This window comes from Rhinoraja longicauda, chromosome 24 (genome assembly GCF_053455715.1).
Source record: "Rhinoraja longicauda isolate Sanriku21f chromosome 24, sRhiLon1.1, whole genome shotgun sequence".
NCBI classification, from domain to species: Eukaryota; Metazoa; Chordata; class Chondrichthyes; order Rajiformes; family Arhynchobatidae; genus Rhinoraja; species Rhinoraja longicauda.
Genome location: NC_135976.1, coordinates 33,884,125 through 33,898,148, shown reverse-complemented (window position 1 = coordinate 33,898,148; position 14,024 = coordinate 33,884,125). Strand labels below are relative to the sequence as shown.

At 49.5% G+C, this 14,024-nt stretch overlaps 1 protein-coding gene across 1 annotated transcript; it reads right to left on the bottom strand.

The window, feature by feature from the left end:
* Window positions 1-1,539: 1,539 nt before the first annotated feature.
* On the bottom strand, window positions 1,540-3,452 carry tomm6 (translocase of outer mitochondrial membrane 6 homolog (yeast)). Its single transcript, XM_078420484.1, has 3 exons — window positions 3,110-3,452; window positions 2,376-2,480; window positions 1,540-1,918 (listed from the first exon to the last, which is right to left on the bottom strand). Exons 1-2 carry the CDS (start codon window positions 3,295-3,297, stop codon window positions 2,387-2,389), a joined length of 282 nt encoding a protein of 93 aa, XP_078276610.1. The 5' UTR covers window positions 3,298-3,452; the 3' UTR covers window positions 1,540-1,918; window positions 2,376-2,386.
* Between the last annotated feature and the right edge of the window lie 10,572 nt (window positions 3,453-14,024).

Below are 14,024 nucleotides of genomic sequence, written 5' to 3'. Positions count from 1 at the left end.
AGTGCCTTCAAAGGCTCATCATATGTTAATTAAAAATTAAACTGCAGTAAGTAATCAAAACTCCAGCCTGAATCACAGAACAATCGGTGTATCGGGATAGTTAGGCTTGTCAACACAACATGAAGGAACACTCCATATTCCAATCTCCATTCGGGCTGACAAGGTTTGCTAATATATTTATAAAATGCCTGTGTAAATGGGGCTGGGGAAAATGTCCTTTTTTTTTTGAGAAGAGGAAAAAGAATTATTTTAAGCACATGCATGAACTTTTCTTTTGTTGTTTTTTGAAAAAAAAAGATAGATAATGCCATCAAGTCCATTGAAGGTATTTGTGGTAGCGAAGGTGTGGCTGGAACTCATGGATCTTACTGTTATGTTGGATGTCTCGGTAGGAGTTTTCAATGTTAGATTAGGGCACTTTGTTCACGTGTTAGCGAATGTGATTTGGTATTAAAGATTACGGCACACTGAATCAGGGGCCTCATACCTGTTCTGTCTTGGTACATCAACCAGCCTGCATTTCATATCCTGTGAAATGATTTTTTTTTAAATAGAAATGATTTTTCTAAACGTGTCTTTCTACACCTATTGTTTTGTAAGTTGAAAAGTTCCTAATGAAGAAAAAAAAATAAAAGAGTACAACTTTAGAATTTAACAGTAATAGAATGCCTGTGTGTAAAGAATTTATTCTATTCTATTCGGCAGTCCCACGGCAAGTTCTATTAGCTTTTGGTTCAGGTTAGAAATACAGGTCCTTCGGCCCACCGAGTCCATGCTGACCATCGATCTCTATCTGTAAGATACACTAAGATCTCTATCTGTAAGAAGGGTCTCGACCCGAAACGTCACCCATTCCTTCTCTCCACAGATGCTGCCTGACCCGCTGAGTTACTCCAGCATCTTGTGTCTACACTAGTTCTGTGCTTTCCCATCATACACACTAAAGGCAATTTACAGATGGCAATTAACCAACAAACCCGCGCGTCATTGGGATGGGGGAGGAAACCGGAGCACCCGGAGGAAACCCACGTGGTCACAGGGAGATCGTGCAAACTCCGTGCAGACAGCACTTGTAGATACAGTGAGAAGCTTTGTTTTGCATGCTATCCTAGCAGATCTGGTAATACCGCACATAAGCACAGTCCAGCCAAAAGTACAATAGGAGGAACAAATGGAAGATAAGAGTGCAGAATATAGTTCTCAGCATTGTAGCGCAGCAGTTCCACAAAGTCCAATGTCCGCAATGGGGTAGAGTCTGCACCGACCAGCAATCCCCACACACTAACATTAATTACCCTGCCCACACTAGGGACAATTTTACCAATCCGATTAACCTACAAACCAGCACGTCTTTGGAGTGTGGGAGGAAACTGGAGCACCCTGAGAAAACCAACGCAGGTCACGGGGAGAACGTACAAACTCCGTACAGATAGCACCCGTGGTCAGGATGGAACCCGGGGTCTCTGGCAGCTCTACCGCTGCATCTTTGTGCCCCACATGTAACATCATTTTGTGTTAAGCTCAGGTTGCAAACAACAATTGGTTTCAATTACTTTATTTCATTATTTGCTCCATTTAATTTATTCGACAACATTCCAGAAAATGGAAATTATTGAGGAAGCAATGGTGACGTTTCGGGTCGGGACCCTTCTTCAGGCTGACCCAACTCACAGATGCTGCTGCCTGACCCGCTGAGTTACTCCAGCAGTTTGTGTCAGTCATTATTGTGCCTGCTTTAAACATCGTCAATAGAAAGTAGAAGCCACTTGAAAAGCACATCTATTCATCCTGAATCTCAGTCTCTGCTCCAGTCAAAAGACAAAGGCTCCTCCACACAGTCGGCAGCAGTGATGGTTCTCGTGTTCAGCACTTGATAACGGTGATCTTCCAGCTTCTACTGATCCCCAGTGTCTGGAAACTGAAGGTCATAAATTGTAGGAGCTGAATTAGCCCATTATGGCCCATCAAGTCTACTCTGCCATTCAATCATCCATCCTAACCCCATTCTCCTGCCTTCTGCCCATAACCTCTGACACCCGTACTACTCAAGAATCTATCTATCTCTGCCTTAAAACATCCACTGACTTGGCCTCCACAGCCCTCTCACTACCCACCATCTACCCCCTCTCTCCCCTGCCCCCTCTCCCCCTCCTGTCTCACTACCCCCACCCCCTTTCTCCCCTGCCCCCTCCCACCCTCTTCCCTGCCCCCTCCCACCCCCTCCTGTCTCACTACCTCCCTGCCCCCTCCCTTCCCTGCCCCCTCCTCCCTTCTCTGCCCCTTCCTCCCTCTCCCCTCTCGTCCCACTTCCCCCTTCCCTGCCCCACTCCTCCCTCCCTCTCGACGTCATGCTGGTTGACTGCTGGGGTACTCACTGAGTTCTCTACTACAGGGGCTGTGGGGCCATTAAGTCGATGTCAGACAGGTTCCGGGCGATGTAGACCCCCACCGCAAACAGCCCAATGTTCACAATTAGATTCCTGTTGGGATAGAGGAAAGGTTCACGTCAGAATCGACTGGTTGACAGATACTGCATGGACAGGCCCTTCGGCCCTCCAGGTCCATGCTGACCATTGTGGAGGTAACCATTATATGATTTTCTATAATTGTCTATGTTACATTTTATATTTTATATATACATATATTATATATAAAATGTTATCTATGTTGATTTTATATAATTTTATATCATAATTTTATATAATTTTCTATGTTAAATTTTATATTTATAAAATATAAAATTAACACAGAAAACATTTTATATATAAAATTTAACGTAGAAAATTATATAAAGTTATATTATTATATAAAATTATATTATATAAAATATAAAATTAACACAGATAACATTTTATATATCATATTTATATATAAAATGTAACAATTATATAAAATTATTATATAAAATTAACAGAAAACATTTTATACTCTAATTTTAAACACTAATTTTATAATTTTATATAATTTTTCATGTTAGATTTTATATATTAATTTAAAATATATTTTCTATGTTAATGTTATATTTTATGTATTAATGTGATAGTAATTGCAGCAAGTGAGTGAGTGGGGCGGCTCTTCGGCCCAGCCACTCGATACTAGCCCCACACACCTGCGGAAGTCGCTCCTGTCGGTGGCCGCGGCCGCCGCCGCCCTGAGCGCCGCCATCAGCCCGCGGCCCCGGCCTCCCTCTGTCCCTCCTCCTCCTCCTCCTCCTCCTCCACCGCCTCCTCCTCCTCCTCCCGCCGCTGCCACCTCTCCGCCGCCTCGCCGACCCATCACCGCTGCCGCCGCCGCCATCGCCAGCACAGAGAACACAGGAGCTCTGGAAGCTTCGATCCCCACTCCGCCGCTACCCGGGGACGACTGAGCCGCCGGACCGCGCCGCCCTGCACCGCGCCGCACACACAGCGCTCCGCCGCTGCCCGGGGACGACTGAGCCGCCGGACCGCGCCGCCCTGCACCGCCCCGCACACACAGCGCTCCGCCGGCAGGGAAACCCGTGCCCCGCACAAACAGCGCTCCGCCGGCAGGGAAACCCGTGCCACGCACTCACGTTCCGGCCTCCCTCCTCTCTCTCCTCAATTCAATTTTTTCAATTAAAAAACTTCTGTCTTCCTTTTTCAACTGCCAAATGGTGTTCACTTAACCTCTCTCTCCCCTCTCCATCCCTCTCTCCCCTCTCCTCTCTCCCTCTCTTCCCTCTCCCTCTCTTCCCTCTCCCTCCCTTCCCTCCCCCTCTCTTCCCTATCTCCCTCTCCTCTCCTCTCCTCCTCTCTCCCCCTCCCTCCCTCTCTCCCTCCCAGCTCTACCTCCTCTCTCTCCCCCCCCTCTCTCTCTCCCCTCCCTCTTCCCCCCTCTCCCTCCCTTCTCTACCTCCCTATCTCTCTCCCACTCTCTCTCCCGCCTCTCTCTCTCCCCCTTTCCCCCCTCCCTTCTCCTCTCTCCTCTCTCTCTCCCTCCCTTCTCTACCTCCCTATCTCTCTCTCCCTCCCTCTCTCTCTCTCTCACCTTCCTCTCCTCCACCTCCCTCCTCCCGCCTCTCTCTCTCCCCCTCTCTACCTATCTCTCTCTCTCTCCTCCTCCCCCTCTCTCTCTCTCTCCCCTGTCTCTCTCCCCCCCTCTCTACCTTCCTCTCCCTCTCTACCTTCCTCTCCCTCTCTCCCTTCCTCCCCCTCTCTCCCTCCCCCTCTCTCCCCCTGTCATGAGTGTTTTATTATCATGTGCCCCAGATAGAACAATGACATTCTTACTTGCAGCTGCACAACAGAATATGTAAACATGGTACACTGTAGACAATATAATAAAGTTCAGCGTGTGTATGTTTATACATATACTGTAGCGACCATAGAGAATGGTCCAGGTCGTCGAACCCTCGGATTGGCCAGCGAGGTCACGTGGGAAAGCGACCATGGGGATTGGTCCAGAGAGCGACATCGCTGATTGGCCAGCGATGTCATGTGCGCGTTTGGCGCCCGATTTAGCCAGTTCGGCGAAGTCTTCAAGGAAGACAGTAAGTTTGTATTGGTTGTCCTTTACCTTGTTGTTTAACTCTGTATTCGAGTATTGCGGCTGCAATAAACTTCTTCCACAACCAACAAGTTTCGGGGACTCGCCATATTGGTGACCCCGACGTGATCTGGACGATCACCGACTGAGCAGGAACCCGACGCCTCGTTGACGATGACCGAGCAGGGCACACCGGAGTCAGGCGCGGCAGGCGTTCATCTTCCGTTGTTTTGGACGCACGCACCGCAAGCTTGGTTTATCCGCGCCGAGGCTCAATTTCATTTAAAGAAGGTGTCGGACGAATCCACGATGTACTACTACCTCGTCAGCGCTCTATCGCCGGACACAACCAAGCGCGTGATGCGGTTCATCGTGAATCCACCTGCGGAAAACAAGTACGAGGCCATGAAGAAAGTATTACTGCGAACCTTCGGGTTTAATAAGCATGGTGGTGCGGCAAAACTTCTGCACCTACCGGATCTTGGAGACCAACTGCCTTCCGTCCTCATGGCCGAAATGATGATGCTAGCCGGTGAGCATACGGATTGCCCTATGTTCGAACAGGCATTCCGCGAGAAACTTCCCGAGGATGTCCGACTGCTGCTCACGGATTGTTCTTTTAAGGACCCCGAAGCATATGCAGCGAAAGCGGACGCGCTCATAGCGGCAAAAAACAAGGCAAGTGGTTCAATCAACAAAGTCTCGACATCAGTGACCACGCCACAGCGGCGGCAAGATGGCGCCACGTCTCCCGCCAATTCTCCGAAAGCCCGCCAAAAAGATCCGCACAAGCGCGGCTGGTGCTATTATCACCTACGATGGGGTAACGAATCCCGCAACTGTCGTTTGCCTTGTACCTTCGCGGGAAATGCCTCGGCCGATCGTACATAGGGGCAGTTACGATTGGCCAGAACCGGCGCCTCTATGTCCATGATCGATTCACGGACACAGAATTTTTGGTAGACAGGGGAGCCATCGTCAGCATAGTGCCGCCGACCGACCTCGAAACCAGATCGGGTAAGACAGGTCCCACCCTCATCGCGGTTAATGGCAGCCCAATTCGCACTTTCGGTACACGGAAGATGTCCCTTGTGTTAGGCCTCCGCACGTACGAATGGCCATTCATCATAGCCGACGTCAAACAAGCGATCCTGGGCGCAGATTTTCTCTGGGCTTTTTCACTGGTTCCTGATGTCCGCGGTAACGACCTCCGACCCTCTGCCGAAGATGAGCACGTCGCTCCGACAATCGCCTCCTCGCCCAGCCCTACTGTCCAGGCCGTCGTCGCGGCCCCCGACTCGTATGCTGCGATTCTGGCAGAATTTCCAGAGCTGCTCGTCCAACGTCTTGACACACCTTCGGCTAAGCACGGTGTGGTCCATCACATCCGCACCGAAGGCCCTCCCGTTTTCGCTCGGGCCAGGAGACTACCGCCAGACAAACTGGTGGTGGCAAGGGCGGAGTTCAGGAAGATGGAGGAAATGGGAATTGTCCGTCAGTCTGATAGCCCGTGGGCCTCGCCGTTACACATGGTCTCCAAAGCATCTGGGGGGTGGAGACCATGTGGCGATTATCGGCGTCTCAATGCTGTCACCACGGCTGATCGCTACCCCATACCGCACCTACAGGATTTTTCATCTGGGCTGGAAGGAGCGGTGGTGTTTTCCAAAATCGATTTGGTGCGAGGATACCATCAGATTCCGGTGCGACCGGAGGACATACAGAAAACTGCAACTATTACTCCGTTCGGGTTGTTTGAATGGTTGCGTATGCCTTTCGGTTTAAAGAACGCGGCACAGGCTTTCCAGCGACTGATGGACCGCGTGGGCCGGGGTTTACCCTTTTTGTTTATTTATTTAGACGACATCCTGGTCGCCAGCCCCTCAGTGCAGGAACACCAGGCCCATTTGCGGACCGTGTTCCAGCGGCTCCAAGACCACGGGCTCATTATCCAACCCTCCAAATGTCAATTCGGCCTTCCTGCTCTTGATTTTCTAGGGCACAGAATTACCCCTGCCGGCGCCTCCCCTTTGCCCGAGAAGGTGGAGGCTATCCGGGCATTTCCCAGGCCCACCACAGTAAAAGGGCTGCAGGAGTTCGTAGGCATGGTTAATTTCTACCATAGGTTCGTTCCGGCAGCGGCGCGAGTCATGCGCCCGCTTTTCCAATGCCTTGCAGGGAATCCGGTTGAGTTTTCTGCGTAAAGATGCCCATCGCGCCCCGTTGCAGAGGGTCTATCAAGGGCCGTTCCGGGTTTTACGTAAGGGAACGGCTACCTTCACCGTAGACATGTGCGGCAAGAGTGAGCTCGTCTCGGTGTCCCGGCTCAAACCTGCCCATTTGGACCCGGATCAACCAGTCCTGGTCGGTCAAACCCCTAGGAGAGGCCGACCTCCGTTAGTTCCGCTCAGTCCGGGACCCCCCGTTCCGACAGTTCCTCCAGGACCCCCCGTTCCGGCAGTCCCTCCAGGACCCCCCGTTCCGGTAGTTCCTCCAGAACCTCTCGTTCCGGCTGTTCCGCCAAGTCCGGAACCTCCGGCTCCTGTGGTTCAGGCTGTCCCTCTCCGTACTCGTTATGGTCGCGAAATCCGGCTCCCTGCTAGGTTCCGCACCTCGGGTTCTGGGGGGGGTCATGTAGCGACCATAGAGAATGGTCCAGGTCGTCGAACCCTCGGATTGGCCAGCGAGGTCACGTGGGAACGCGACCATGGGGATTGGTCCAGAGAGCGACATCGCTGATTGGCCAGCGATGTCATGTGCGCGTTTGGCGCCCGATTTAGTCAGTTCGGCGAAGTCTTCAAGGAAGACAGTAAGTTTGTATTGGTTGTCCTTTACCTTGTTATTTAAACTCTGTATTCGAGTATTGCGGCTGCAATAAACTTCTTCCACAACCAACAAGTTTCGGACTCGCCATAATACACACATATACATACATACATACAAATGCATATATGAAGAAGGATCTCGACCCAAGAAGTCACCCATTCCTTCTCTCCAGAGATGCCGCCTGCCCGCTGAGTCACATAAAAAAGACAATAATAGTACCAAAAGCCAAAACCAATGCCCCCAAGTCTATGTAGTTCAGAGTTTATTTGGAGGCTGGAACACCTAATGGGTGCAGGGAAGAAGCTGTTCCTGAACCTGGACGTTACAGTTTTCAGGCTCCTGTGCCTTCTTCCCAATCGCAGGGGTGAAATGAGAGGGTGGCCAGGGTAGTGATGCTAGCTGCCTTTTTGATCCCTTCGATGGTGGAGAGGTCAGTACCCGTGATGGAACGGACAGTGTCCACCGCTTTTTGCAGTCTTCTTTGCTCCTGGAGATATGAAAAGGTTCAGAACAAAGGGCAGTCACGGTGGCGCAGCGGTAGAGTTGCTGCCTTACAGCGAATGCAGCGCCAGAGACCCGGGTTCGATCCCGACTATGGGTGCTGTCTGTACGGAGTTTGTACGTTCTCCCCGTGACCTGCATGGGTTTTCTCCGAGATCTTCGCTTTCCTCCCGCACTTCAAAGACGTGCAGGTTTGTAGGTTAATTGGCTGGGTAAAAATGCCTAGTGGGTGTAGGATAGAGTTAAATATGCAGGGATCGCTGGTTGACGCGGACCCGGTGGGCCAAAGGGCCTGTTTCCACGCTGTATCTCTAAACTAAACAGCTAAACTAAATCAGAGCCCGCACCGAAGACTCAGGAGCGGAGGAGCCAACAATGGTCCATTGTTGGCTGTGGAAGAGGTAACAACGATGGAACACGAACAGTGAGACTAGTACGATGACTGGGGGTGGGGGAGGGAATGTGCAGACGATTGAGAATGTGTGACTTCTCTAATTTCACAGAGAGAGAGAGAGAGAGAGAGAGAGAGAGGGAGAGGGAGGGAGAGAGAGAGAGAGAGAGAGAGAGAGAGAGAGAGAGAGAGAGAGAGGGAGAGGGAGAGGGAGAGGGAGAGGGAGAGAGAGAGAGAGAGATTGCCTGTAATTGGAGAAATCAGGATGTAACTTTGGCTCTCACTATCACGCGATGCCAGAGACAAAGTCGTGGTAACAAGAAATATTTATTTACGAGTCTGCAGAGCTGGGTGCCTCTCCAAATCGAGACACAGTGTCTTCTTTTTATACAATATTATTTCTTTGAATTTCCCTCCCCTTCAGGCTCCTTCCAATCAGAGCGCTGAGGTGCACAATCTTCTGTACCGCCCACGGTAACTCCCAGATCATACATCGCATGTAAATGGTAATTAGCAGTTTCAGGATCAGGGGCGTATTTGCAATATTCATTCACCTCATTAAGCAAGCGCAGTAGCTATCTACATGACTCATTTTAACCCTTTCCTGCCGCGTAGACACCTTCTTAAGATTGTGGCTGATTGTGTAGCTTATCTCTGTCCACAATCATTCTCTCAGTGTCTTAACAAAGGCAGTGTTAAATTTTTATCATCCTGTCTCTGGGTTTAATCAATTTATTCACAAAAAGCTGGAGTAACTCAGCAGGTCAGGCAGCATCTTGGGAGAGAAGGAATGGGTGATGTTTCGGGTCGAGACCCTTCTTCAGACCTTCCCAGGTTTAATCATCCTGTCTCTCACAAACCCTCAGTCCCCCCCCCCCCCCCCCCTTCATTCCTTCAGGTATTAATCATCCTGTCTCTGGTGGTTTAATCATCCTGTCTCTCACAAACCACCCTTTTTCTTTTGCTACGCTTCCTTGATTAAACCCCATTTTCGAACCCCTTTTTCTCCAACTGATGTAGCATTCTCCTAATTTCCTTTCTCTGTGAATCCAGAACCTCCCCTGGTCGCATTATCATAATTTTCTGCTCCTCCCCTCTTGCCCCCATTGGTATCGCTACAGCCTGCATCTGGCTTATGCTCCTGGTTATAAGCTCTCTAAGACAAGGTATACAACAGGGGATAAAGATCAGCCCAGCCAGTGCACATAAGATCACCAGTGCCACCGTTTTCCACCAGGATCCTCCCAGAAGGGAATTCCACCATCCAACGCCCATAAATGAGTTCCACCTTTGTATTGGAACATGTGCCAATTTCCGGATTCCTTCAGATATGTCCATTACTGCCTGTCCATTATCGTCAATATTCAGGCAACAATTAGAGAGGTTGAATTTCCCACATACCCCTCCTTCTTCGGCTAGGATGTAGTCCAGGGCCAATCGATTTTGGTATATTGCTGTTCTCATCTGCGTTTGCTGCTTTGCCAACATCTCTAGTGCGGCAGCCGTCCGATTAGTGATCACCTCCAATACCGTCTGTAAGCGTATTAACCGGTTTAGGATGTACACTGGGGTATGATATCCCCAGGAACCATTCTGAGCCCAGGTGGCTGGCCCATAATATGAAATGATTCGGGCCGGAGGCCACTCATCATCCTCCCAGGTTCCTATCTCTAACTCCCTTTTCTTTCTTTGTAGGTGTAGGTCATCAAACACTGGGGTGCCCAGCATTCGTCCTCCTTCAGCTGGCAATAAAGAGAATCCTGGCTGCACTAACCCAATAAAACACGCTCCACTCCACCTCCCCGGGAGTACTGAGTGGGCCTTATGTCCACAGATCCAGAGTAATCCCTCTGGAGCAGGTCCATTAACCGTGTCACTTTCCCAGAGGTCCCGTAAGATTGGTAACCCCTGATATGGGTTGTTCCCTGTGCAGTTCCAGATTCGACTTTCATTGTCTGTTTTGTTTCTGACTGGGGTGATGTTTATACAGTTCCCCCAGTCTTCGTGGGCCAGATACCATTTAGGTTCCTCAGGCCACCAGGTCCGTGTCTGGTTCTCCCACAAGGTTAAGATGCGTTGACAAGGACTGATGCCGACTTCTTCTTTCCCCGGAGTCCTTGGTCGAGCTATACATTCCGTCCCTATTGGAGTGTCAGTCAAAAGCCATTCCTGGGGGCCTCGATCTCTCCCTTTCGTGATGTTCCACTCAAACAGGTCCCACACTTCGACAGTTGATCCCCTCCAAGGCCATCGAGAACTCATAAGAGGTCCTCCACAAACCCAGCAGTCCTTGACACCCAGAGTCTGAGCAATCCTGGTAGCCAGGTCCACAAAGAGATTCCCTCCCAATTCAGGAATTTCTATCTGCTTCTGTATCTCTTCGTACAAGGATACAGATACTGGAGGTCTCTTAGTTGGGGCTGGTGGGGCTGGTTGGGTCATCCCTTTTCCTTTTAGCCTGTTTATTAGGATTTCCTTTTCCCTGTCTGAATATTCCTTCCCCAATTGGGACCCCATCCCCCATTGCTTGGCTTTCCATAAGCAAAGCCATCTCTGTCCTTTGGGGCAGATCCTATACATCCTCATTCCTGTGTATCCCAAATTCTGCATTAAGTAGTATTCTACTCCCCCCTCCTTACAGCTGGTTCTGGTCCTATGGGTATAACATGAGTCATGCACATGGGAATGATAGGTAAAAGACCTTCTGGTTTGTCCGCCATACCTGATGGGGTGGTAACATTTATCACAGCTGTCCATACATTTACTTAGAGTGACGACCATCATGAGCACCAGTGCCATGCACTGCATTGTAATCTTCTAGTTCAATTGTCCTTTCTCAAAGATCAGAGTCAGTGGTTTCCTCCCTTGCCTTACTGTCCAGTCCTCCTCAGCTGGAGGTTCCACTGGTCCCTTTATTCGCGCTGCGTGTGTCCACACTTTCTCTTTTGTCCGCACTGTAGTCTCCGTGGTCAACAGTACCAAATACGAACCAGTCCAACGGGGTTGCAATTTTTCTTCCTTCCACGATTTCACAAGAACCCACTCTCCCGCCTTCACGGAATGGATTGGAAAGTCGAGAGGGGGACTCTGTGCCAGCAGCCCCTTGGTTTTTAATTCTGTAATAGAACGAGAGACTGCCAGTAGATAGTTCCTTAAGAAAACATCACCACCCTCTAGGGTGGGTATTCCTTCTATCTTTCCCAAATAAGGTAACCCAAACAACATTTCATAGGGGGATACTGCTATATCCTTTCGTGGGGCGGTTCGAATTCTAAGCAAGGCTATCGGCAAGCACTTAGTCCAAGGTAGTCTAGTCTCCTCCATTAGTTTGGTAATTTGTGTCTTGAGGGTGCCATTCATCCTCTCCACCATTCCCGAACTTTGCGGGTGCCAGGGAGTATGCAACTTCCATTTTATCCCTAGGGCATCACAGATGAGCAAATGGGCCTTTGATGCAAAATGGGTTCCTCGATCTGAATCGAGAGATTCGATGATTCCGTAACGCGGGATTATTTGTTCCAATAGAATGTTTGGCTACAGCCTGAGAAGTGGCATTTACTGTGGGAAAGGATTCCACCCAACGGGTAAAGTGATCCACCACCACGAGGAGGTATTTCCATTTCTGTATCCTGGGGAGTTCAGTAAAATCTACCTGTACTCTCTGGAATGGTCTGATGGCTAACTGTTGACCTCCCCTCGGCGTTGCCCTCATCACTTTCTTATTTATCTTCTGACAGATGACACAGCTTGAGACTGCTTGTTTAGCCAGAGTGTATATCCCCCTACAAGCATACGTACGTAAAAGAGTATCACATAATGCCTGAGCCCCCCAGTGTGACTGGGAATGTAATCTTCCTAATAATTCTCTGATAACCTCCTTATTTAGCAGTTGTTTCCCATCGTCCACCACCGTCCATCATAGAAACATAGAAACATAGAAAATAGGTGCAGGAGTAGGCCATTCGGCCCTTCGAACCTGCACCGCCATTCAATATGATCATGGCTGATCATTCAGCTCAGTAGCCTGTACCTGCCTTCTCTCCATACCCCCTGATCCCTTTAGCAAAAAGGGCCACATCTAACTCCCTCTTAAATATAGCCAATGAACTGGCCTCAACTACCTTCTGTGGCAGAGAATTCCACAGACTCACCACTCTGTGTGAAGAAATGTTTTCTCATCTCGGTCCTAAAAGACTTCCCCCTTATCCTTAAGCTGTGACCCCTGGTTCTGGACTCCCCCAACATCGGGAACAATCTTCCCGCATCTAGCCTCTCCAACCCCTTAAGAATTTTATATGTTTCTATAAGATCCCCCCTCAGTCTTCTAAATTCCAACGAGTACAAGCCCAGTCTATCTAGTCTTTCCTCATATGTAAGTCCCGCCATCCCAGGGATCAATCTGGTGAACCTTCTCTGTACTCCCTCTAAGGCAAGAACGTCTTTCCTCAGGTTAGGAGACCAAAACTGCACAGTATACTCCAGGTGCGGTCTCACCAAGGCCCTGTACAACTGCAGCAGAACCTCCCTGCTCCTAAACTCAAATCCTCTTGCTATGAATGCCAACATACCATCGTTTGTTATTTTCACTCCCAGCTCATTCATCCTATTTATCTCGAATTCGGAGAACACGGGTATCTTCTCCATCCCTTCCCTGAGAGGTATCAGAGACATCATCTTTACCGTCCCCTGTAGAGCCGCCCGTTTTGCCACTTCGTCCGCGGCTCTGTTTCCCCGGGCCTCTAGAGAATTTCCCTTCTGATGTCCCGCTACATGTACTACTGCTATTTGCTCCGGCTTCGTTAATGATTCCAAGGTTTTTTTTCAATCAATTGTTCATGTGCTAACTCTTTTCCCCCTTGCTGTTATCATTCCCCTTTCCTTCCAAATCTTTCCAAAGGTATGCACCACCCAAAAGGCATATTTTGAATCAGTATATATGGTACCTTCTTTGCCTTCAAGTAACTCCAATGCCCGCATCAGGGCATAGAGCTCACAAGACTGGGCTGACCAACTCCCAGGTAATCGCCCAGCCTCTGTATCACTTAACGTATTCCCGTCAATTATGGCATATCCACTGTGTCTTTTCCCATCCATCCATGCACCGAGATGACCCATCTATGAACCATCGGCCTCCCTCGGCCAGAGGCTGTTCCTCCAGGTCTTCCCTACTCTTGGTCTGTAGTTCTATTACTTCGCTACAATCATGTTCTGGCTTCCCTCTCTCCTTCTCTTTTTCTTCGGGCAGGTACAGAAACTGAGATGGATTTAAGTTTTTGTCCGTAATCAGGGTCAAATCGTCCCTTTCCATCGGGATAGCTTCATATTTTAATATCCTCGAGTCTGTCAACCACCTACTAGATTTCTGTGTCAATATGGTTCTCATCGTATGTGGGGTGGAGACCACCAAAACCCCCCCGAAGGTCAATTTCCTGCTCTCCTCCACTAGGACCGCTGTGGATGCCACTGCCTGTATACAGACAGGTCATCCTCGTGACACTGGGTCCAATATTTTTGATAAAAATGCCACGGGCTGCCGGTTTCCCCCCCTCCTTTGAGTCAATACTCCGAGGGCTATTCCGTTTTCCGCATTTACAAACAGATGGTAGGGCTGGCCTATTGACGGCAGGGCTAAGACAGGGGCGGTTATCAAGCTATTCTTCAGCTGGTGGAAATCCTGTCGTTCTTTCGGGTCCCATTCCACCGTATCTTTCTCATCTCCTAGCTTGTTATACAAGAACCGGACTTGCCTGGCGTAGTCATCGATCCAGAGTCTACAGTACCCAATTAGCCCCAGAAATGT

Coding starts and splice junctions, on each gene's coding strand:
- tomm6 (XM_078420484.1), bottom strand. CDS start 3,297: ATGGCGGCGGCGGCAGCGGTGATGGGTCGGCGAGGCGGCGGAGAGGTG. Junction 2,481..3,109: donor GACAGGAGCGACTTCCGCAG/GTGTGTGGGGCT, acceptor CTATCCCAACAG/GAATCTAATTGTGAACATTG.